The sequence below is a fragment of the Quercus suber genome, unplaced genomic scaffold, assembly GCF_002906115.3.
Source record: "Quercus suber isolate HL8 unplaced genomic scaffold, Cork oak 2.0 scaffold_113, whole genome shotgun sequence".
Classification (NCBI taxonomy): Eukaryota; Viridiplantae; Streptophyta; class Magnoliopsida; order Fagales; family Fagaceae; genus Quercus; species Quercus suber.
In genome coordinates, this window is record NW_027069578.1 from 1,896 (window position 1) to 29,024 (window position 27,129).

General features: G+C 36.3%; 1 protein-coding gene across 1 annotated transcript in view; it reads right to left on the reverse strand.

Moving 5' to 3' along the window:
- Positions 1–586: 586 nt before the first annotated feature.
- LOC112005992 (DNA-directed RNA polymerase III subunit 2) overlaps positions 587–27,129 on the reverse strand; it is a gene marked incomplete at its 3' end in the record, with an annotated part of 38,766 nt that continues 12,223 nt past the window's right edge. The window contains 17 exon segments of the mRNA XM_065775492.1: positions 587–677; positions 1,813–1,952; positions 2,017–2,094; positions 2,695–2,739; positions 2,861–2,992; positions 3,087–3,167; positions 3,245–3,349; positions 6,234–6,314; positions 6,419–6,535; positions 15,216–15,332; positions 15,440–15,550; positions 17,375–17,476; positions 18,089–18,181; positions 18,289–18,348; positions 20,466–20,564; positions 20,647–20,691; positions 20,869–20,958. Coding sequence (XP_065631564.1) covers positions 587–677; positions 1,813–1,952; positions 2,017–2,094; positions 2,695–2,739; positions 2,861–2,992; positions 3,087–3,167; positions 3,245–3,349; positions 6,234–6,314; positions 6,419–6,535; positions 15,216–15,332; positions 15,440–15,550; positions 17,375–17,476; positions 18,089–18,181; positions 18,289–18,348; positions 20,466–20,564; positions 20,647–20,691; positions 20,869–20,958 — 1,587 coding nt within the window.

Consider the following 27,129-nt stretch of genomic DNA (forward strand, 5'->3'; position numbering starts at 1 on the left):
TATTAAGTCTATACTATGAGATGCTTCACATAACAGTTTAAAGAGTGACTTAGCTGGACATTGCTAAGAATGATTAGAGTACATATCTGATACATAATTCACTTCTTATGGCCAGACATTTGAAGACACTGAACGATCTATGCTGTCAGTGAAGCTGGTTTTTCTTTTTTCTTTTTTTTTTTTTGTGCACTTTATATGAGTGGTCATTCCTTCTCTAGTTTGCCTTAATATAAGTGGTCATTCCTTCTCTAGTTTGCTATAATTTTGGATTCACGTACTTCCATGTAATTCTGATATATTGCTAGTACACTTCCTGTGTACTGGTTATCTCTTTTCGTTTCTTGGTTAATAAATTTTAGTTCTTCATAAAAAATAATAAAATAAAAAACTTATTCACTTGTGATAGGTAGAAAACCCTTATCAATAAATAGTTATTTACATTGTCTAAAGCAGTTTTATTACATATATTCATGGGAATAGATATACTTCGACAATATGAGATATAGTACCATCTGTCCCAAATAAGTATGCAGAACAATTGAGATCTATACCATGTGATACTGCACCAACTATTAATATGTATTACCCGCATATGTTTTGCACCATAGCCCTTTCTATCAGGCCTGAGTATCCTGTCCTGTGTGTCATTTTCGTACTTTTGAAGCACAGCACTATACCTGTTAAAGAACTCTAAGATAAGCAGCCATACTTATATAATTACTTGGGCAATTGAAGACATGCAAGGACTTTTTTTATAAGAATAATTTTAGTAAACAGAGACTACATCATGTACAATGAACACAAAGTAGGAAAAATAAAAACATGCTGTAGAGGCAAGTAGTAGAATCTAAAGTACAACCCTACGAGGGGAGGTTGGTGCACTAAGGCTATTTGTAGGCCATATAGGGTTATGCTTTGGAAATATATTCAGAGGGAGTGGACACAGTTCTCTCAATTTATCAAGTTTGCAGTCGGTGATGGTTCTAGAATAAAATTTTGGTCCGATGCTTGGTGTGGTACTATCACTTGAAGGGCACCTTTCCTGAGTTGTCATATTACACAGGATAAGGAAGCACTAGTAGCGGATCATATGCATCTCACAATGGATCTGTTCATTGGAAAATAAATTTCATACAAGCAGCACAGGACTGGGAATTGGAGTCACTCTCATTGTTCTTGGATCTTTCGTATTCTATTGATGTGCAAGGTCATGAAGAGGATAAGTTGTGTTCGAGCCAGTCAAGTTGAAGGGTTTCAAGGTTAAAGCTTACAATAGAGTTCTAGCCTCGCTGGAGTCGAGCATTTTCCTTGGAGAAGCATTTGGAAGCCTAAAGTCCCAACAAAAGTGGGATTTTTTCTATGGGTTGGTTCTTTGGGAAAATACTAACAGATAATCTGAGGAAGTGGAACATTGTGTTGGTGAGATGGTGTTGCATGAGCAAGAGGGTGGGGAAACAATGGATCACTTGAGGCTGCATTGTTCTGTTGCAAGGGAGATGTCGGATATGGTTTTTGCTCTTTTTGGAGTCCAATGGGTGATGCTTGGCAAGGTTGTTGACTTACCACCTTGTTGGCAGTGCATCTAGAGGGAAGAAATGCAAGAAACTTTGAAGGATGTGGGGGAAAAATTCTATATCTGAATTGCACTTCCTAAGAACTTTTTTCAAATGGCTTAGCTGTCATGTTCATCTAGTATACTTCCTGTGTACTAGATGAATTCTAATTTTTTTTTTTCCTAATATAACTTATTACTTATCAAGAAATTGTGCAATCATTAAAAAATGAAACCACTATAGGTGATGAATTTGGTACCTTTTCATAACGATACAACGGCCAAATCCACGATCTAAAGATGACTTGTTCATGACAATTGCATCCTCTATGTCATAGCCACTATAGCTCATCACAGCAACAGTGGCATTTTGCCCCGCTCCAAGCTTATCGTATCCAACCTAAAATAGCAGTAATTAGTTCACAGCAAAAAATGGCCTGCAAACTTCAATAATGCATACCAACCAGCTCAATTGTTTTTGTTGTCAACAGAGGTCGTTGAGGATACACCAGCAGGTATAGTAGGGTGTCCATCCGACGTAACTACAAATCAAGAGAGTTGGGCAGTATTATCATACAGATCAAAATTATGAAAGTTGCCATAATAAACAACTATGGATGATCTATTCACACGGGGAAAGAAAAATGCAAACAAAAAGGTAGTCTTCTTATTTTGTGGAACTTGAACCCACAGAAGACCATGGGAAAGGGAATTTATCACTGAAAAGGAAAAGACCAAATAGACAAGATCCACCATAAAATGTCAAATACAACTACAAAAATAAATAATAGAAAGACAGTATCTGATTAATAATTTATAATTGTGACGTCTCAACGCATTGACCTTTTTCTTTTGGCTCCTAATGAAGGGTTTTGGAAGTTTCAGATTAAAGTTGTAATTCAGCCAAGTTATACACACAAATTATACAGCTTATACAAACAATTGAATTATACTTGATGATTTAAATTTATCCAACACGCATTAAAAGAAGCTACAGAACAACAAAACTATCATAATTTCTGTATGAACAGAGGAAAGCATTGTTGTAACTTCATGACAAACATGCAGGAAGGCAAGAAAGAACAATCGGGCTCCTGCCACAAAACAAAAAAAAATTGACAACACAGAATAAATCCACTTGCCTGGTTATATGCAATATTTCCCATAGCTTGCTTCCCCATTGCACACTATGAAGATAAAAATAAGTAATTTCAGAACACAAGGGTGAAACATTTTTTATCACTGAAATTTAGAATCCAAAATAGCAATCAGAGAAGTTATGCACATTAAAAAAAAAATTAATAAAACCTGATAAGTATTTCTAGGTGACTGATTGTGATGAGGAAATGGAATAAGCCCAGCACAAACACCTAGGATGGTGAAAGGCTCAATTTCAATATGTGTTGTTTCTGTTGTAGCCTCTCCTTCGTATAAAGCAATCTATGAAATAGATAATTATGCAACAAGAGAAATTGAATCAAGTAATGGCAACATAGCATCAAAGGAATTTAAAAGTTATTAGAATGTAACAAACCAAAGCATTGTTCTCCTCATTAACATCAAGATACTCAATCAACCCGTCTTGTAAAAAACTATCAAACGTACGGACTCCAGCCTTGAAAGAACAAAAAATAAAATCAGTTTTGAAATTACAACTCTTAATTAAGGAAACAAGGCATAAATTAGACTTACCAACAACTCCTTCATATGATGTTCTTTGATCCTTGAAATGCCCTTGTCAGCAATGACAAGTGGACGACAAACTCGACCTCCATCAGAAGCAACATAAACACAGCACTGAAAACATGTTTCCCCTCAAAGTCAGCTGTGCAGTTATGATTTTATATACTGGAAAAACATTGCAGAAACAAGATGATGCAGAGGGAAGCAACAAAAGACATAATTGCCACACACTCAGTTAGAAAAATAACCTAATCAAGTATTAAAATGACAATCAAGACAGAGATCAAAGTGATATAAAATTAGATTATGACAAGAGAGTAAATTATAAATCGTAGTCATATTGCATTAGCAATTACTTTCTTAGTGTCCAAGTAATTATGCAGAGCAGCATCTCTTTTGTTTCATGAGTTGTGATGAAACATTTTCCATGTTGTCCGATGTTATTAATATATCTACCAAGATTGTTAAAAGAATTGGGTTTATATTGATGTAATGGCCCAAGAGAACAAGTTATGTTGGAAGCCCATGTTGGGCTAACCCTAACTTCTAGTCTCTATATATACCTTGTTAAGGGTTCAATGTAATTGTTAACTTGAGTATCCAATAAACATGTAGCTACTAGGGCTTTATCCCATGGATGTAGGTTGTTGGCCAAACCACACAATCCCTCATGTTCCTCTCTCTTTCTTGCATCTGCTTCTCTACATTATTTTATCCTAGTCTTTAACATGGTATCAAAGCCGATGGTTGTCGATGGTTGTATACTTGCGCAACCTTCAAATCTAAGTTTGTTGGTTGTTCTTTAATGTGGCATTTGGTAACGATTCAAGTTTTAGGATTCCCAAGAATGTTTAAAGATTCCCATGTTTGATTGCAAATCACATCAAAGAATCAGATGCTAGAAAAATCTAAATTCCCCCTTTAAACCCCTCTTAGTAAGAATGTGAATTCCCTTTAAAACAGGTAAGTATCCAGATTCCCAAGCTTAAAGGAAATTGCATTTTTAATAAATTGACAATTTTAACCCTTTTAGCAATTAAGATAAAATATAAAACAAATCATCAATATCTTTTCCCTTATCTTTATCTTTTCCCGCCAAAATAACATAAACAGGATAGACAACTCTGTTGATATATTCTTTAACAAAGTTCTATTTAGGTTTCACGTGTGGAAAAAAAGAATTTTGAAGGGGACCCTCCATTATTGCTAGGTATTCACTTTTGTTGTTGTGTGTATGTGTTGCTCTACAAATTATTAATAGTTTATATTTTTTTTTTAATTATTTATTTAGAGGAAGATTTTTTTTTTTCTTAAAGGACTTGGTAGTTCATATTCAAATCTAAGGATAGAATGGAAAAAATAAATAATTCATTTAAAATTTCTAGGAATAAATCAAACATTATCATCTCACATTCCTAGGAATCTTAAGAAATTCCCAATGAAACCAAACATAGAAATAGCTACATTTCTAAACATTAGATTGCAATGAATCACATTCCTAAAGATCTGAATGTCAGGAGTAATGTAGATTCCACCATACCAAACGCCACATAAGGGCGTTGATGGTTTTTGGTGTAGTTGTGGTTGTTGTTGGTGATTGTAGTTGTTGGTGGTTGTTCTCGGCAGATTGGTTATTGTTGCTGTTGGTAGTTGTTGTTGTTCTCAGCTTCTTGTCTTATTGCCATCATTGGTGGCTTTAGCTGTTGTTGTTGGTGTTGTGGATCCAACATATAGACATAGATTTGACCTGAAATTCAGATCTGAACGCAACCTAGCTTGGTAGATCTCAGTAGTTGGCCTCTGTTTTTGTTGTTCTCGAAAGATCGGTGGTGGTTTTCGACCATCCTCCACCGATTCAGTTGTTTTTGGTGTTTTTTGAAGTTGGCCTCTGTTTTTGTTGTTTTCAGCGTGTTCTTAGTAGCTTTCCGGTCACAGAGGTTGCTAGACAGATATCCCGGTGGCTTGTCCTTGATCTCTCGGTAGTTTCCAGTGGTACCAAGGTGGTTTTCTCAGTGGTTGTTGCTAGAGTTGTTGGTTGCCAACAAGTTCTAAGGGCGCCAATATGGTTGTTGGTCAGAGTTGACATGTATTACCCTTATCCGGTTCGAAGTTTTAGCTATTCTGTTTCCAGGATAAGGATATCTTAATCCTGGATAGGGAGAAAACTTGTTTGGTGATTTTGGTTGATTGGGTATAGGTTTTGGATGTCCCTTATTAATGATAATGATAAAATAACCCCTATAAAATCTATTACCGGTATTTGATTCTCCCTCACCTCACCTCACTTAAGAGGTCTTTTGAACTTTTGGGTCACCACAATCCACCCCCTTAAGGGCTATGCGTCCCCATGTGATACCTACCCACCACCCTAGCCAGTAAAGTCAACTTTGATGCTGTTTGTAACAACCCAAGGAAACTGCTTTAGTCACATAGACCTCACCACTTTATACAGGCATTGAACCTTAATTGGTATGACGCATTTTAAAGACGTTGAGGTCAATGCAACCAAAGTAGAAAATATCATGCTAGTGATGGGTCAGGGCATGACAAAATGGCATCAGAACAAATCTGGTAACACCATGTGGCTTGGGGGCACTACAATATGACATGGGCTGTGACAAGGACATTGGGAATTTAAGCTGGGGAGATGTGATACATGAAAGATTTGATTGGATTTGATTGTCTGAGTGTGGGTTGTGCGAGTATGTATTGAATCCCACACCAGGTGTTTACTAGGTGGATCTAGGGTAAATAAGTGATTACGAGAAGCCCCAATAGTAACTTGACTAGTGATTTCCTCAGGTCGTTACATCAATTATTTATATATTTATTTTTTTGGTATCATTTTACATCAAATCAAATGCATGAATTACATATCCTCCTATGAAAATATATAAGATTCCATATTATTTCACAATCGCCCATTCAAGGGAAATAACACAGCCAATACCAGGAGAAAGAATAAAATGGATAAAATGGTAGTTTTGAAATAATTTACCTGCTTCTCATTGACATATACACTTACGAACTCGCCAATTTTGCCAGCTCTCCGTAACTTTCTCATGGTAGCAGCAAAATGCTAAAAAAGAAATAAAACATTAAAGGTTAGAGAGAACATAAAAAAGAATTTAAAAAAATTAAAAAACTTTCTAAATATTCACCTCAATTATATACTTCTAGTACCTGTGGCCTCCGATGCTTGCCAAGGATCAGCCCATTAAATATAACTAGAAAGGAATTTGGTGTGTGAAGCTCTTCTCCAGATAGTAGTTCCAAGTCTTCAACGCCCAAATAGTAGCACTATCACAACCAGTAATTAAAGATACGATGAATAAGAGACACAAACATAGGCAACAGTGTCAAATCTTTATTAAATGTGAATACCATTACCATAACATTGAAGCAGAGTGAATATGTATGTCTATATTTACCATATATTATAAAGGTAGAACTCATACATAGAAGCACCAAAGAGTATTTGAAAATTTCAAGTTTCCACAAGATACTATTCTACCTCAAACTACATATCCGATGCTTTGAATGACAGCTTCCTCAATCGTAGCATTAGATTTACAGGAATAAATCCAAGAATTCCTCTCTATCCAAATAGCATATATACAAGATCATCACAATAGACTAGTTATAGTGGCATACAAACTTTTTACCTTGGTTTGATCAATAGCCCACTAACGCTTACTATTCTAGTCATAATTCTGTATAGCAATAGAAGCATATGAAGTAGATCCTGCCAGGAAAAACACACACACACCAACATGTTCCTAAAAACAATGTCTACAGTATAACCTCATCACAAAATTCTATACCTCTACTAAGTCTATTATAAAAATAATTTTAATTTTTTTTGGATAAGTAATGGAAATCTAATGCAAATCATGAAAATGAGACACCCAAGTATCCAGGAAGTATACATCTAGGGATCAAACCAATCAAATACACAAATTACATGCATCCATCAAATCATAAACCAAAGAAAAGAATGACTTCCTATGATTGACATCCAATCCAATAGTGTTCTAAAAAAGAAAAATTTTTAGTTTGCCATTGTCCTTTTAGAGTATTCAAAGCAACCATTGTTCCTCTCCCACCAAATGCATCGCTTCAAGCAATGAGGGACAGCCTTCTAGATAACACCATCACAATGACGACCAAACTTTCCTTGCCTACTTACTAGGAGCTCAACCACAGTCTTTGGCATTACATAGAAGATACCAAACAAACTAAGTCCTTTATAAATTGCAAGCCATGCAACAATAATATTCTTTGAGCTATTCTTATTATCATCTTTCTTTGTTTCTTTTCTTTCTTTTTGCTAGGTAAATACTCATGCTATCAGCCAGGAAAAATTTCTTGTAGACCAACCTTTTCAGATAAAAAATGCATCGCTTCAAGCAATGAGGGACAGCCTTCTAGATAACACCATCACAATGACGACCAAACTTTCCTTGCCTACTTACTAGGAGCTCAACCACAGTCTTTGGCATTACATAGAAGATACCAAACAAACTAAGTCCTTTATAAATTGCAAGCCATGCAACAATAATATTCTTTGAGCTATTCTTATTATCATCTTTCTTTGTTTCTTTTCTTTCTTTTTGCTAGGTAAATACTCATGCTATCAGCCAGGAAAAATTTCTTGTAGACCAACCTTTTCAGATAAGTAAATGAGTATTTTAGTTATTAGAATAAAATATATTAAAAAAAAAAAAAACCCCTACTTCATGTACATGAAATTGGGCACAAAGGAGTCTAAAGAATTACAAAATTTATGTATAAAAGGACAATTATTCTAAAGAAATCAGTCATGGAGTCACTATTAGTAAAACCCCACACCCGAGACAAATCAAACAACAAACTAGCAAACAATTCTATCAATTGTGTTCCAGGAAGTTTCATGTCATCAAAAGTACAACACTTCCGTTCCTGCCACAATGCATCAAACATAACAAGACCAAGTTCCAAATATCCAAAGGAACTGTTAGAATTGTGTGGTTAAATGATTAAATTTATCATATTCTAATAACTTAAACTTATGGGACAATCAGTAATTTAACATGGTATTAAAGCATGAGACCCTAAGTTCGATCCTTGTGTCCTCCATTCTACCTCCCATTTAAAATCCCAAGTGTTGGGCCTCACCTATTAAAGGTAGTTTCGGCCTGCACGTGAGAAGGTTAGAATTATATGGTTAAATTTACTATATTCCACTAGCTTAAACTTTTAGAACAATCGGTAATTTAACAGAAACCAACAAAGATTGTTAACCTTTTCCGACAACACCTGTTGAAACCCAAAGGAACCCAAAACAAAGCTCCATAACTCAAACGCAACACTACAATGTAGGAGAAGATGCTCCATCGTCTCCCCATTATAGCCACACATGCAACACCACACTACTAACATGTAATCTCTCTTAATGAGATTATCACAAGTGAGGATTTTCCCTCATGCTACTATGCAAAAAAAGAAAGAGAAAACCTTTGGGAGCTAGCCCCTAGTGTTGGTTGGTGTGCATCAACACCAGACCATTGAGACAATTTCAAGAGAAATTTTAATCATTATCAAAAGAAGGTTGTCTCCGTTATGAGTAACAGGGGCAAAACAGTAATATCATGTACTTTATATATAAATAATATTTTGTGTTAGGGTTGTCTTATCAAACCCTAAAACACTTTCACTATCAACAGCATGGTATCAGAGCCACCAACCCGCCGTTGCCGTTAATCCTCCAACCACCACCCACCGATATTGTTGTCGCCGGCAACCATCACAGCACCTTGCTAGCTCCAATGACCCTAATAGAGACCTCCAACGATCTTGATTTAGTGACTGAAGGAGTTGTCCCACGCCAGTGACCCTCTCTCAGGCTAGGAAGTACGGGTGCGTTTTGGGACTCGGGTGCGGGTGCGGGTGCGGGTGCAGGTGCAGGTGCGAGACTTGGCAATTTTTGAAAAATGTGGGTGCGGGTGCGGCGGGACTCGGCAATTAAAAAATTATTAAAAATATTTTTATTTATATTTTTAATATATTGCTAAGTATACTTTTTCACATTATATAAACATATACCAAATTTAAGAGCAATAGTAGATAATAACTAAAACATAATGTTCATAAATTAAATATAACCCACAAGATTGAAACTATAACCATTTCATAATGTTCAAAAATTAAAATACAACTCACAAATCTTTGACACTTGAATGATTGACAGAGGTATTAAAATAGGTAGAACTTCCTATAAATTTTAAAAAAAAAAAGGCTTAGTGGCTATGGTTCACGTGTTTGGTCAGAGAGCACAAAAACCAAAATAAAGCCTTTTCCTTCTGTACAAAAAGTAAAGCCTTTTAAGTAGGTAAAACTTCCCATAAATTTTTTTTTTTAAAAAAAAAATGGCTTAGTGGCTATGGCTCACGTGTTTGGTCAGAGGGCACAAAAACCAAAATAAAGCCTTTTCCTTCTGCACATAAAGTAAAGCCTCTTAAGTGGAAGGCATTTAACAAAACTTATCAAAAAACAAAAAAAAAAAAAAAAAACAGAACGGCTGGGCTCTGGCGAAAAGAATGGAAGAAGAAGACGAAGAAGCAATGAAGAAGAAGAAGAAGAAGAAAGGGGTTAAGGCCGGTGCATTTTGCAACTTTTTTTTTTTTTTTTGAATTTCGGCTTGACTCAGCCGAAATTCGCTGGTTTCGGCGGCTCGAGTCGGTCCAATTTGAGCCGCGTCGGTGCGAGTCGGGGAATCCACGTGGCAAGACGCGGCCCAACGCGACACGGACACGCGTCCCTGCCGCGTCCTGCCGAGTCCGACGCGAGTGCGGCTCCTCTGGAGCCGCATCCCTGCATTCCAGCTCTCGGGTCTCGCGACACCAAATCGATGTTGCCTGACCGCAAGAGAGGCAAGGTTTTACTCGCCCTCCTCTGGCAACCCATCCTAGCTTACTCGCAGTCCTCCCGCTGCTGCTCCTCCACCCTAGCGCCGCCACCAGAGTTTTCCAACTGATGGTTTCAACCATGGTCTGATTTTCTTCTCTTCTTCAATACGTTCTCTAATTATCTATTTAGGCAGGCCTTAGGTTGATGTTTAGTGGTGGATTGGGCATTCTTTTTTTCTTTTTTTCTTTTTCTTTTTTTAATTGTTGGTATGGATTTGTTGCTGCCTTGTTTTTGGAATAGTTTGGTGTTGATTCTTTGATAGATGAGTTGCTGTTGGCGTGGCTGATTGGTTGAAGTGCATTGGTTGCTGGTTGGAGTTTGTTTTAATTCAGTCCAAAATATTTCTTTAGTGTTAGTTTGTTCTTCATATTGCTATTATGGAGTCCAAAGACAATGCTCAACCCCCTAATTATTTCTTATCTCCTGATATGTTATCAATAACCTCCACTCGTCTAAATGGAAGTAATTATGCTCAGTGGGCACAGGCAGTTGAAGTCTTTCTTCTTGGTAGAAAGAAGTTTGATTACGTGATTAAGGAACCTCCTGTATCTACAGACCCTAAATTTGCTAATTGGAGAGCCGAAGATGTACAAATTAGGAGTTGTTTGTGAAATAGCATGGAGTCTAAGATCAATTGTAGTTTGGTTTTCTTACCAACTACTAAACTTGTTTGGGAACAAGCCAAGTAACTTTACTCTGGTGTTAACAATTTGAAGCGGATTTATGATCTTCATCAAAATTATTTCTCCTTGAGTTTGAGTGATATGTCTTTGTACAACTATTATAACAAGTTTAAGGGTATATGTGAAGAACTCAATATTTATCAACCTATCTCCTCTGATGCTAAAATTATGAAGAAACAACGAGATTCTATGCATGTTGATCGCTTCCTCTCTGGATTGCCTAAAGTTTGAATCCAGTAAAATCACAAATTTTAGCTAGTCCAGACCTCCCTTCATTGACTGAAGTTTTTGGTAGACTTCGACAGGCCACATTATCTAATTCGAGTACTACCCCTTTCTCTTCCTCCAATATTGACGCATTACCTTCTGGTGATAAATCGGCCTTTACCACTTATATGGGGAGTAATAGAGGTGGTCGTGGAGGTCGAGGTCGCAAGGGCCGAGGCCATGGAAGTCGTGAACAAGGGGTCTGTGGTAGTGAACAAGGGGATCGTGGTAAAGGACGTGGTCTTCATAAATGCAATTATTGTCATGATGAGAATCATACAGTAGACTTTTGTTGGGAGTTGTATGGTAAACCCTCGGCTCACCAAGCTAGTTTTCAAGTTCAAGCACCGCCTTCACAATCACTTCCACCAACATCCAGAGTAGTCTCTATTCCTGAGGAATAGTAAAATCACCTTTTGTCTTTGCATTCCAACTTTGTTGGGTCTGATTCTACTGCTACTTTGGCTCAACAAGGTACTTCCGCTGCTTGTCTTGCCACTCAAGATCCTTGGGTCATTGACTCAGGTGCTACTGATCATATGACAGGTACCTCAAGTTTACTCTTTGACCTTAAGCAATCTAGTAGTCTTCCCAATGTTACATTGGCAAATGGCTCAACCACTACAATTTCTAGTTTAGGCATTGCCAATCTTAGTCCTAATCTTTCTCTCTCTTCTGTCTTACATATTTGTGATTTTCCTTTTAACCTTTTGTCAATTAGTAAGCTTACTAAAATTTTGAAATTGTGCTACCATTTTTTTTATCCACTCATTGTATCTTTCAGGATCTCAAGACAGGGAAGATTATTGGTGGAGGGCATGAAGCCAGTGGACTTTATTACCTGGATCGATGTGGTTCTTCCCATTTAGTGGCTTCTCATTTGTCTATCTCGCCTCTTCAGCATCATTGTCGCCTTGGTCATCCATCTCTCAAGAATTTGAAGTCATTAGTTCTGTCGTGTCGTCAAATTGAGTCTTGATAATGCGAAGCATGTCAGTTGGGTAAATACCATAGGGTGCCTTTTGCCTCTAGACGTGAGAGTCGTGTTAATAGTCCTTTTCATTTAGTTCATTCTGATATTTGGGGTCCAATAAACACTCCCTCATTGTTGGGATTTAAATATTTTGTCATTTTTGTTGATGATTATTCTAGAGTCACCTATCTTTATCTTATGAAAGAACAGTCTGAATTTTACTTAATTTTCAAATTTATATGGAAATGAAGACTCAATTTAATGCTTCACTTCGTACTTTTCAGCCTGATAATGCTCGTGAATATTTTCATATATCTTTGTCTCAATTTTTTGATTCACCAATCTTCATGCCCCCATACTCCACAACAAAATGATGTTGCAGAATGTAAAATGCGTCATTTGTTAGAGGTCACTTGTGCCTTAAAGTTTCATATGTTTGTTCTCAAATCATATTGGAGTGATGCTGTTCTCACTACCTGTCACCTAATTAATCGTACGCCTTCCACTGTTCTAGGAGGTCAGATCCCTTATACTGTGCTCTCTCCTGATGCACCTTTGTTTCATCTACCTTTTAAGTTCTTTGGTTGTATGTGCTATGTTCATATCCTAGGTCCAGGGAGTGACAAACTTGATCCTAGATACATTAAATGTGTTTTTCTTGGGTATTCTCATACTCAGAAAGGATAACGATGTTACTCACCTACTCTTCGGCATCGTTTCATTAATGCTAATGTCACATTTGATGAATCTCAATCCTATTTTTCTCCTTCGGTTGCCAGTGAAAACTACTGTTGGTTGTCATTGGGTGTATACTGTGAAGTATTTGCCTAATGGTTCTATTAAGCGTTTGAAGGCTCGCTTGGTTGCCAAAGGGTATACCTAGACATACGGTGTTGACTATGCCAAGACATTCTCACCTATTGCTAAAATTTCTTCAGTCCAAATTTTGATCTCCCTGGCTGCTAATTTGGGTTGGCCATTATTTCAATTAGATGTTAAAAATACCTTCTTGAATGGCGATTTGAAGGAAGAGGTGTTATACCTCGTTGGTGGACCCAAACAACGAGTCAGGGAGTCTGGAAAAGTGTGTAGGTTGCATAAGGCCATCTATGGTCTTAAACAATCTCCCAAAGCTTGGTTTGGTAAATTCAGTGAAACAGTGTTAAAGTTTGGATTGCAACGTTGCCACTCTGATCACTCTGTGTTTTCTCATACCTCTGATAGAGGAAAGATTTTGTCGATAGTATATGTTGATATTATAATAACTGGAGATAACAAGCAGGATATTGATGATTTGAAAAGATACCTTCAAAACTCCATTCGAACTAAGGATCTGGGTAAACTTCGTTATTTCTTAGGTATTGAGGTAGCACGATCTAAAGAAGGTATCAGTTTATCATAAAGGAAGTATGTGTTGGATATTTTGGAAAAAACTGGCTTGCTAGGATCTAAACCAGTGGAGACTCCTATAGCTCCTAATGTCAAATTGTATGAAGATCAAGAGGAGCTGTTATTTAATCCTGAGAGATATCATCGTTTAGTTGGTAAACTAAATTATCTCACAATTACTCGCCCAGATATATCATTTGCAGTTAGTGTTTTGAGCTAGTTTATGAAAGATCCTCGCCTTCCACATTGGAAGGCAATTATTCAAATTGTGAGGTATCTTAAAGTACATCCAGGCTGTGGTCTTTTGTATAAAGCTAATGGTCACCTAAGGGTAGAAGCCTACATTGATGCTGATTGGGCTAGATCGCCGTCAGATAGAAAATCCACTACTGGGTATTGCACTTTTCTGGGAGGAAATTTGATTAATTAGAGAAGTAAGAAACAAATTGTTGTTGTCAGGTCTAGTGTAGAGGTTGAGTATAGAGCCATGGCACACACATCATGTGAGCTTATGTGGATTAAGCGTTTACTTGAGGAATTAAGATTTGTTGTGAAGTTGCCTATGACTATGCATTGTGATAATCAAGTAGCAATTTACATTGCCTCCAATCCTGTGTTCCTTGAGCGAACCAAGTATATTGAAGAAGATTGTCATATTACTCGGGAGAAAGTAGAAAATGATGTAATTGCTACTCCATATGTTTCTACAAGAGTCTAGATTGCTGATATGTTTATCAAAACTTTATGTAAGACTCATCTGGGTTTATTATGTAACAAGCTAGGATTGTATGATGTATACTCTCCAGCTTGAGGGGGAGTGTTATGAGTAATAGGGGCAAAACAGTAATATCATATACTTTATATATAAATAATATTTTATGCGTTAAAGGTTGACTTATCAAACCCTAAAACACTTTCACCATAAACAACGGTCTCCATAAGAGTACATCATTTTTTTCTTTTTTTTTTATAGGTAGGAGTACATCATTTTTTTCGTCTCTATATAAGCATAACAATGTACTCCATATGAGGGCATTATTATGTTTATATAGACTACTAAATCTATCATTAACTGACATAAGAAACCCTACTTCTAATTGAATTAGGAAACCTAATTCTAAATGACTTGAGGAAATTCCAATTTTGAATGACAAAAATAACATCAACTCTAGGAAATAAAAATGCTAACATCACAATTAACTCCAAAATTAAATAAGACTAAATTAAAATAAATCCTTACTTGAGCTTCCCCATCAAATAATGTTTTTGAACTATAGTAGCATATGTTCTTCTTTTTCTACTTTTTTTTATTAGTAAATCAAGATTGCAAATTTGATAGATGTTAAATCTGGCCAAGTCATATATTTTTAGATGAAATCCAAATAAAAATCTAATTGGTTTTAAGGCTTTGTGCTCAAATCATTAAACATCAATTTTCCATGCATAAGGAGATTTTTATGTTACTTTGAGATAAAAGCAACAGTTACATGGTAGTTTCACATAAGACTTCTAGAAGAGGGATCACTTTCAATTATTTAGCCTAAAATTTTCAAAACGTGTCACCAAACTTTCAGAATATAATAAAATTTTTAACATAATTTTTAGTCTTTGTTGTATTCTCTTGGCTGTTTCATGTTTTTTCCACGAAGTAGGTTTTTTTATTCAAATTTATCTTGCCTAACAAAAAATAAATAAAAAATTTAAAAAAGCTGAAACTTACCAAAGAAATTAATGGGCCCTCCTCTTCATCAGTTGTAACATGAGTCATCAAGGCCAAGTTTTTTACCAAACCACAAGCTTCACCTTCTGGAGTATCACATGGGCAAAGCATGCCCCACTGTGACAAAAGTATCATAGCACAAAACAAGATAATCATCATGCTACCACATAAAAATAATTTAGTGAAGATAGCTTCTAAAGGTAGTGCAGACACCTCAAGCTTACCTGGCTAGGTTGCAAAGCTCGAGGTCCACTGACTTTCCTAGACTTCTCAAACTGTGGTGAGATTCTTGTCATGTGCCCCATAGCCGCTATGAATGATAACCTAGCTAGTACCTGTGAAGAGAGGATTTTTTATGCAATTGTAAATATGAATGAGAGAAAAAGAGTTTAATAGGGGAAATCCAAGAGCCATTTCAAGCTATCGAATTAGCAAGAACAACCAAACTAATCCCTAAAATTTAGGGAGAGGAAAGCCACAAGCGTTGGCTAAAATGCTATTCAATTCTCTAGAAAATTGTTATTATAAAAACTCATAAACAAGACAATAAGTTGCATCCCTAAGATGCAATTACAACCTCTAATTTAAACAGTTATGAATTTTTCCTGCAGATGTCACATGCCTAATTAAAAAGTCACTTGTCTTATTACATATAATTCAAAAGTCACATAAGAAAACATTTAAGTTCAAGACACAAAACAGCAACTAAAATCAACCAAGATTGATCTTGAAATTAAACTTATGGATGTCTAAGCTTCCTTTTAGTGTTCCTATTCAAATGACCAGGTGTCTGTAAAATGTATTTTCTCATATGCTTTGCATCAATTTTCTATTATTTCATACAATTCAAATATATGACAGATAGCCTAAGAAAAAAATTACAACCAATGTGCAATAAGAACATAGCAAACCAACAATCTGAAAGATTTAGGACATAATACAGCAAGAACATGTTTATATAATGTTATGATTTTGTACCAAGTCAAGGGAAAAATAGTGATATCATTGTAATAACCCACATATACACATATATTATATAAATAATAATTATGTATGTTAGGGTGATTAGTTTTTGTGCCCTAAACAAACTTCCACAGAACATGGTATCATTGCAGCAGCAACGGCAACAGCAACCACCACCACCACCAATCTTTTGTCCCTAAGTTTTTGAGGTTAGCCATGGATCCTCACCATATTAGTTAAGGTCAGCCATAGGTATTCTTCTTAGCCATCCAAAATCACACTCAATGTTACTTTCTTAATTGACACGTCATTTTTTACTATTTTTACTAATGTTATTTTTGGTCTTCCTCTACCTTTTTTCCTTCTCTCAACTTGAATATACTCACTCTTTCTTACTGGTGCATTAATTACTCTCCTCCAAACATGACCAAACCATCTTAAGCATCCTTTTATCGATAAGGGTCACCCCTTTCCTTTAAGGGAATTTGCTCATTTCGAATCCTATCTTTCCATGTAACTATAAAAAACTTATGCTATGTTTGGAAATTTGAAGGGAAAGGAGAGTAGAGGGGAATGGTTATCATCCACTTTGTTTGGATGTTTTTAAAATTAAGCAAGAGGGGAAGGGGGGAATAATTAGCCTTTTCATAGTCTGTAATTTTGTTAATATGGTAAGAGTAAATTTGGTAAGTCATTTGGTCAAGCATTTTTATTCTCTACTCTCCCTCGAAATCTCTCCAATTTGGGAGAATTAAAAATGAGGAGTTAGAAGTAATTAGAACCCCTCCAAATCCCTCCCCCTCCTCCCTTAAAAAACATCCAAACAAGGTAATTTAACTTACTCTCCCTCCCTCTACTATACTCCCCTCTACTCCCATCCATCCAAACAAGCTATTAGCAATTATAAATCTTGTTTCTATTTTCTACTTCTGGTTCAATTTTAAACACTCCCTCATCCTCATTTTTCTTCAATTCAAACCCTAATGTCCCTAGTTGAGAGAGGAAGAGAAGCAAGAAAAAATCAAATTAGAGCATCAGCCTTGGATCCCTGCCTCTAATTTTGTACTTAGTCTTACCCCCTTTGAATTACATCAGAATGCCTACTAGAAAATTAAATAACAATTTAAGCAAAATGGTAAGAAAGAGAAGGCATCAAAGAACAATAACAGAAATGTAGATATTGTAATATAACGAACCTGTGTCATGCCTTTTCTGTCCATCCTGAACCGTTTGACATTGAAGTTACCTGTAGAAAGCGTCCTCTCCAGGCCATTTGTAATACTGTCTCCACAAAGATACTATACCCACACACACACACAACAAAACAAAAAAACCATAGCATGACATTTCTCAATTAGAAATAATATTTTTTGCATAAGCAAATACCTCATTAAAAAAAAAATTAAGATGCAATTAGCATTTTAACAAAAATTAAGTTGAAATCAGGAACTGCTGTTTGATTATATAAATGTCAAATGCATTTTTTATTTAATAATCAGTACCACAACCTGGTACTTTAGAAGTATTCAAAATTACATGCTTGAGATTTCCCAACAGAAATGCAACCTGGTATGTTGTGAGCATCGGCAGAAAAGCACAATTAATGCAGATGACACCTATGGATTAGAACTAAAATAGGCTAACAAAACAAAAGATGTAACAACCTGGGTATCAAAAGTCTCTCTCTGTGTTTTCTAGAGGCCACAGGATAACAGAAAAAATTGTAAAAGAGAGTGAAAGCAATTGAAGGCCATTGTAAAATGGCTTTAATACCATAATAAATTACCAATGTCCCAAAAGCTTATGTTGCTAGGAAATGGTGAATTTAATCATTTAACCACAGTTCTAACAATTTCAAAACTACTTATCCAAAAAACCTTGATGTCAATAAAATAATTCCCAGGACTTACTGGCGCGGGGTCAAATCGGCTAGACCTGCTAGGCTTTCCCATGATTTCGTCCATCTTCTTCTTAACATTATCAATCATCGTCTTGAACAAATCCTAGGATATAAGACCAATGGAGATAAGAACATATAAGAAATTGAACACAAGTTGATGAAGGTTGTGTATCAAAATTCCAGCTAGGAGTACAAAGCTTAAAGTGGTACCTCAAAGAGTAGAGAAATTAACTGGCCAGATAACTCCAACCGCTTATTTCCCACATAATCCTATAAAATGAAGGAAAATAATCTGTTTAGGACTCACACACCTACATACTACTCACAGATATACGTGAATTTCAAGCTTGCATACATTCTATCAAGAACAAGCAATGACCATGGGTGTGAAAAGCACCAATCAGCCACGTCACCCATGTAAAACTGATAAACATAAAGAAGAGGGGTGGGAGATGATTATAGCATCAAAGTCAGTGGCCTAATCTGAGGAAAAAATTGCAGCATCACCTACAATTTCTTTCTTTGCATGGCAAGATTTTGAATCTCAAACCCACCTAAGCGCTCCCCCCCAGCCACCACATGACCACACACACATTAAATCTAATATACCATATATAAAAGCAAAAAGTGAGAGAAAGTTAAATCCTAAAATGTCTCCTTTTCTGCCATGTAGGGAAAAAAAACCACTTTAAAAACAGGCACGTCAAAAAACAAAACCTGAAACAGCACAGCCAAAAGAAAATGTTAGTGCCATCCGCTGTATCCCAGTCAGTCAGAGTTCAATAAATTCAATCAAAACCGGTCATGCCCATTCACTGCTTCAAACACCACACCGATATAACCCCTCACTCTCACTTAAAACCCATATTAAACCTTTACATTCACCGCCAAATAACACAAATGGACTCCACTTCCTCCTCATTGCCCAAATCTCAAATAAACCCTTCAAAACCCCATAAATCTTCACTCAAACCCTTCCTCTACATCTTCAACGTCCCCAAACCACCACCTGTTTTCCATTCCCAAGAGACTGCCTCTCAGGCCATACAAGGTTTAGGTTGGCGTATCCATTGTCTGAGTATTGGTCATATACAATCTTTTCGGCAAGCTGACAAATCGGTGATTGAAACGGATCAAGTTTCAGGGACTAAGACGGTTTTGTTGGGGAGATGCTACATTCTTTTCACTTAGTGGGTTTTGGCTAAAATCATCTGCACGTAGGTAGATGATACAGTGTGTTGGGTTTTGTTTTTGATTTTGCTATTACTCTTGCTCTGCGTGTCATTTGGTTTGAATGGGGTTACTCTACATTGCTTTTTTGTTTAATTGTGTTGCCCTGTGTTGCTTTTGCTTTTTTGCCATTTACCCTATAATTCTCATGTTACCCCATGTTTGGTAGTTTGATTAGTAGTAAAGTATAGAGTTTTAATATTAATGATAATAATTATAATTACTTTGAATAGTAAGAATTCTAGCAGAATCCCAAAAATGAATATACATTGGTTGAGAAAATGCAGTGATAGTTTGGGTGGACATGGTGGGAGACTGGGAGAGATATACTTATAATAATTATATTATTATTGTGTTTGATTTGTGGCTTTTGCCTATTTCATAGAAATTATTGTATTAGTGACATAACTATTATTGTATAAATTTGTTACGGGCATAGCCAATTTTGTAGAAAATATTGTCCAGCTACTTAAAGATTTCTTTAAAAATTGCTCTACAAAACATATAAATTCCAGCCACTACATAAAAAAAATATATACAAAAAAATTATCACAACTCCAAGAAAAACTCGGTGATGAGTGATGACACAATTTTTGCTCTAAGAAAACTAAGTCTAAATAAAATTCTAGTACTCTAATATTTGAGAATGATGAAATCAATCTATATTGTTGAAGCCAAAAATGAAAGAAGAAACCAAAAAAATAAAAATAAAAATCCAACTGCTCACACAAATTTTCTCTAAGAAAAATTAAGTTTATTGAAACCTACTCCACTAACAAATAGATGAAAAGGAATTAGAATTAATGTGTTTAGAATATGCAACCATAGCTAAAAGACAAAAAAAAATTGACAAATCAATTTTAACAAGGAGATGTCTATAATATTTAACATGAATTCACAAATTACATAATTTGGACCTCAAACGCATTAAAATGTGTTTGTTAGATTACACGTAAATAATTTAAACCATGTTATGAATTCTATAAAAACACTATAATAAAATAATTTAAACCATTTTTAATAGGCTATTGAAATCTATTAAAAATTTCAAAATAAAGATCCATACATACACCATAAAAAGAGAAATTGTCTAATAAACACGCTTATCATCTTAAAAACTAGAAAAGTTTGGTTAGTTTTGGAATTAAACTACTTACCTTGTCATCCATTGTATCCTTATTCAGAAATGCATCTATCACACGTCGTAACATTACAGCAACATATATGCATTTCGCACGGAAACTACCCTGGCGCACCTAGAAAAAAACAATAAAAAATAAAAGAACAATGGAGAACCATCATAAATTTCCAAGCTCAAAAGGTTGAAACAAAACTTACTGGTACATTTGCAAGAAACATATCTCGAAGGACAGGTAAAGCTCCCTATAAAAATACTCAAGAGTAGTTGGAGTTCAAATTTAAAAAAAGATAAATTGTTTGCAATTGAAAAGAAATCTTACATACATACATATATATGTGCAAAGATTATATTGAAATACAGATCAAAACAAATACATCATCCACACACATACACACACATATATATAAGGTAAAGAAGACCTTTTCTGATGCACTGGCATAAGTCCTCTTCGCCTGCAACAGCAATACCATATGGAGGTTAGGAAACACATGACAACCTGTACCACTTAAAATCAAAGAACACATCAAAAATCAATCTAGTTTCAGGATACTAGTTCCATAGATACCAAGACAAATTCTAAAGATACTAATGCTAAGTTGACAACTTAGCACTACAAAGCAAATTCAAATGGATTTATTTATCCAAAAAAATAATAATTCAAATGGATTTTGGATGAGAAATAGCCATACAATTTTTAAAAAGTTCTCTTCAATGTAAGTGTAACCCGAAAAAAACCAATTAATATGTTCATTTTTACATAATATCTCACACACATATTCCTCACCCCCTCCCCCCTTTTTTTCTTGTGAGAGCAAGGTTGAGAGTAAGGTCATAGATTCAAAACCCACCAATTGTCTTTAACTTTACCAACAAAATATACTTATACTCTGTGTGTATGTATAGATATTTATAATGTGTCAAATAAACATAGTTACAAGCTTATGTTGCAATAGGTCACAATGGGTCCAACACGTCTCTAGAATGTCCAAATTTGGAAATTCTTCAATCATTATGGCAAGTGTAAAGGGTGTTAAATATGGCCTAATTTTGTTTAAATTGTTAAAAAGGTAGAAGAAAGAATGGATCCATTGCAGAAATTTTCAAACATTTTAGATCATAAATAGGCTCTGTAACATTCCTAGCAGTACGACCTTCACTGTTGCTAGAGAATTCCAGCAAGTTGTTTTCTTAGCTATTAACTTCTTTTGTCCATCAAAGTTGTTGAATCTTTTGAAGGCATAATTCAATCTTGAAACCTAACCTTTCTCCTGTGATCTCAGATTCTAGATTTATAGATTCTTGTAACTCTAAGCCCACCATAACCACATGTAGATAAAAAAGTTGTATCAAGTGCACAAATCTTCTCCTTTGACCAGGTCTGAGAGACGTATTGGTAGCAACCTTACCCCAAATCTTTATTATGTCATTCTATTTACCCTTTTTATTCTTCTATCAACTTGTGGATGTGCTTGCACCCATGTATACACAGAGATGCACATGTTTGTATACTAGAAAGTACACATAGCTTAGAAGAGCGACCCTAGTCGACTCGGCGGGATGCGGCGACGCGCAGGGACGCCGTTGACTGCGAGTCCATGCCCCATCCTGCCACGTGGCCTCCCCGACTCGCGCATCGCGCGTGAATCGAGCTGACCGGGCTGATCGTCATATCGGCCGAAACCCGAAATGGTGGTTCAAGCCGAAATGGCGAGTCAGGCCGAAATTAAAAAAAAAAAAAAAAAAAAAAAAAAAAAGGTGCGAAACGCACTGTTTGAACCTAACCTAAATCCCTCAGACTCTCACTTCGTCCAAAAGACTCTCTCTCACTCCTCCCTCATCTCTCTTCTCTGCGCTCTCTGCCTCCGGCCTCTCCCTCTCTGTAGTGTGCTCGGCTTCAAGTGTGTTGTGCTCTCTCTTCTCTTTGCTTCCCTTTTAGTCTTTGTTTTCTACGATTTCTCTCTTCTCTGTGCTATGTTTGCTGTGTTTGTGTGCTTGTTAAAAACCGATTTGTCCAAACACTCTCTCTTCTCTATGCTGTGTTTGTGTGCTTGTTTTTTGGTTCTTGTGGGAGTTAAAGGGTTTTGTAGTTACAGGTTGTAATTTTAATTGTAGATTGGTGACAATGTTTGACTGCTTTGAACTGCTTTGTACTACTATTGTTCTTAAATTTGGTATATGTTTATATAATGTGAAAAAGTATGCTTATAATATATTAAAAATATAAATAAAAATACTTTTAATAATTTTTTAATGCCGAGTCCCACCGCACCCGCACCCACCTTTTTCAAAAATTGCCGAGTCCCGCACCCGCACCCGCACCCACGCACCGAGTCCCGAAACGCACCGTGCTTCCTAGTTTGTATACCGGCGTGATGTCACTCATGGATATTAGCCCAATATATCCAGAAAGTATACAAGATTATTTATTTATTTGTTATTATCATTATTATTATTATTATCTGTGTAGTAGATAATAAAAATGAAGTTTGTGCTTTGTTATGAGTAATTATAAAATTCTTTGGTGGTTGATTATTGCCTGATGTATCTTTTGAGTGTTGGCATTGTAATTTATATTTCTGACTTTGTTATTTATATTTTGGGCCTGCAAACACCTTTGATTCTTTTAATATTTTCTGTTTTAGTCTTACCTTTTTAGTATGGTGCTCAACTTTCAGGAATGTGCAAACAAGGGTATATTCACGAAACAGCAGGCTTTGGAGTATCTTGATCCAAAGGTGTTATGCTGCTTGATATTTTAATGCAATTTATTTCATTAATGTGGCATTTCACTCCTTGGTGTTAATAACTTGAAGTGGACTTCTGTGGTTGAAACATACAGTGGACTGTTATAGCATTTTTGGATCCAACACTACTCCTATATCATTATTGGTGACGCAGTTGTTGGGGTCATTACTCCTGTTGTTTGATTCCTGTTCTTCTTGGCTGAAAAAATAGTTTCTCACTCTTTTCATTGTGAATTTGTAGATTTTAATTTGACATTAAAGATATCTTGCTTTGTGGAAATGTAGACTTCCTGATGGCTGAAATTTTTTGAAATTTTTTTTTTTTTTTTTGGGTTGGATTATGGTTAGGTTTGTTGGATCTTCAGGTCTAGCAATGAATCTTCAGAATCTGATACTTATAAAAAATAGGGGAATTTTGAGAATCTGATATGCAGCTTATTTTTAAGAATTGTGAGAAAGAGACCACACAAGTGGACAAAGTCAAATGCTCACCATGGTGACATTTTTCTTATTGTTGAGCTTCGCATGTGGGGCTTGAAATGGAACTCTCTTCCCTATCTTCTCTATAATATATGGTTATAATTTTTTTGGTTTGATCTGTTTTGACCTAAAAGAATCTACCCATGGATGGGCATGTCATGTATGCAGTCAAGTGAAATTTGTAAAGTTTCTTGATTTCTTTTGATTGGTTGCTAAGTAACGGCCACTTNGCATTCCTCTCTCGCCAAAGACCCCACAAGAGGCAATGGGAAATCATACTCCAAATCTTATCATTACAAATGCCTGAAAGTTGGATAGGATGGCCCTTACGAAAGGATTATATTGCCCGAATTTTTATGAAATACAGGATGCTCATTAAATATAAATAATAAAATAAGAAACTAATTTTCACTTCTACACCTGGTGAACTTGTATTTCTGACTAGCTAAAAGCTTTACAACACCTTTTGGCATAATCCAATGCACCCAAACAATGAAAAAAATCTTGAAATAAAGCTTTCTAGCCACTATGCAATGGGATGTAGATGATCAATAGTTTCCCCATCCCTCTTGCACATGAGCACCAATCTAGAACAACGATCTCCACTTCCGATGGTTATTTGTAGTGAAACGAAATGTTTCCGCAAAGCTGTTGTCCATAGGAAAACCTAACCTTTGTTGGAACTTTAGGCTTCCACAGACTCTTCCAAGGCAAGGAATAGGACTGGTGAGAAGGTGGTTCCAACAAATCTATCCATTCAATCCTGTCTCATCTGCCCAAAATAAATCAAATCCATAAAAGGAGCAATTGACTCCTGTTTCCAATCCTGGACTGGGTGAACAAATCTTACATAGTTACATCCCAATGGTAACTTTCCCCTACAAAGGACAGGTGTTTTTTTTTTTTTTTTTTTTTTTTTTTTTTTGTGTGGGAATTTTTAGGTGGTGTTGTAGGTATTGTTCATACGTACTGTTCCAGCCTTTGAAAGGTCATGGTGTTTCCTTGTTTTTCCTTCCTTTCAACCCAACTCCAATTTTTCTACCATACCCTTCAAAATCTTGAATCCCTAAAATTTTCAAACATTTTAGATCATAAATAGGCTCTGTAACATTCCTAGCAGTACGACCTTCACTGTTGCTAGAGAATTCCAGCAAGTTGTTTTCTTAGCTATTAACTTCTTTTGTCCATCAAAGTTGTTGAATCTTTTGAAGGCATAATTCATCTTGAAACCTAACCTTTCTCCTGTGATCTCAGATTCTAGATTTATAGATTCTTGTAACTCTAAGCCCACCATAACCACATGTAGATAAAAAAGTTGTATCAAGTGCACAAATCTTCTCCTTTGACCAGGTCTGAGAGACGTAATTAGTAGACAACCTTACCCCAAATCTTTATTATGTCATTCTATTTACCCTTTTTATTCTTCTATCAACTTGTGGATGTGCTTGCACCCATGTATACACAGAGATGCACATGTTTGTATACTAGAAAGTACCGACATAGCAGAAGAGCCGCACCCTAGTCGACTCGGCGGGATGCGCGACGCGCGACGCCGTTGACTGCGAGTCCATCCCATCCTGCCACGTGGCCCCCGACTCGCCATCCGCGTGAATCGCTGACTCGTATCGTCCATATCGCCGAAACCCGAAATGGTTGGTTCAAGCCGAAATGGCCGAGTCAGGCCGAAATTAAAAAAAAAAAAAAAAAAAAAAAAAAAAAAAGGTGCGAAACGCACTGTTTGAACCTAACCTAAATCCCTCAGACTCTCACTTCGTCCAAAAGACTCTCTCTCACTCCGTCCCTCATCTCTCTTCTCTGCGCTCTCTGCCTCCAGCCTCTCCCTCTCCTACGGTGTGCTCGGCTTCAAGTGTGTGTGCTCTCTCTTCTCTTTGCTTCCCTTTAGTCTTTGTTTTCTACGATTTCTCTCTTCTCTGTGCTATGTTTGCTGTGTTTGTGTGCTTGTTAAAAACCGATTTCGTCCAAACACTCTCTCTTCTCTATGCTGTGTTTGTGTGCTGTTTTTTGGTTCTTGTGGGAGTTAAAGGGTTTTGTAGTTACAGTTGTAATTTTAATTGTAGATTGGTGACAATGTTTGACTGCTTTGAACTGCTTTGTACTACTATTGTTCTTAAATTTGGTATATGTTTATATAATGTGAAAAAGTATGCTTATAATATATTAAAAATATAAATAAAAATACTTTTAATAATTTTTTAATGGCCGAGTCCCACCGCACCCGCACCCACCTTTTTCAAAAATTGCGAGTCCCGCACCCGCACCCGTGGGGTCTTTGGCGAGAGAGGAATGCTCAGACTTTTGAGGGTTGTGATAGATCTTTTCATCACCTGAATTTTTGTATTCCTCAGGACTCTGTTTGAGTGGATAAATGTTGTTGGGTTGTTTTCTCTTACTACTTTGTCTAGTTTAATAGATCAATGTACTTTTAGTATTTAAACTGATGTACCATTGTACACTTCTTGTGTACATGGGTGGCGCCCTTCTAGCCTTTTTTTAATGAAACTTTACTTATTTAAAAATTAAAAACAAAACAAAACAAAAAAGAAAAATCCAAAAAAACAAACAAACAGAAAAACCTTCATTTCAGTAGAATGGATCATGAAAGCAGCTCCCATTGCCAATAGGGCTGTCCAAGGACCCGTCAGAACCAACCCAACCGCTGCCGCCAACCGAACTCGACCCGCCGCCGACCGAACCGACTGCTCCAGCGGTCGGCAACAGATTTCATTCTCCAAAACCCGAGATCAACGGGTCAGAGATCGGATCTCCTCCTCTCAAATCCGAGAAACCCGATCCGACCAACTCATCATTTTCCCGACGAGTTTTGAGATTTTTTTGGGTAGATCCGGCGAGTTTTGAGTTTTCTTTGGGAAGATTTAAGCTAGATCCGGCGAGATTTCGCTAGATCTAGCCAAGATCTTGCCGAAAATGGCCAAGATCTCGCTGGATTTGGCAAGATTTGGCCAAATTTCTACCGTTTTTCAAAATTTCCTCGCCGGATTCTGCCCTTTTTCATATTTTCTTGGTCGGATTCTCGCCGTTTTTCAAATAATCAATACCGATCGAGACCCGACCACTTTCCGGCAAGAACCGTCCGATTCGATCCAATTTTCTTACCGGTCAGCGGCGGGTCTAAAAATTTGGAACCCGACTTGATCGGATCGGTCGCGGGTTGGGCCCATGGACACCCCTAATTGCCAACTTCAAATAGTTTGATGTAGGATCTTTAGGAATTCAACACTACATTAAATTTCTTGATGAGATCTTGAAAGGTTCTTGAATAAGCGTTGATGTTTAAGGGTTTACGTAATGAAAAAAATGGGATTTTGAATGTGTTGATGGCTGTTTGGTATTAAAACAATGAATAGAACATTAAATAAAGAAATATAAAACACTAGGCTATCTTAAGAAATCATACCAAGGACTCCTAAATAACCT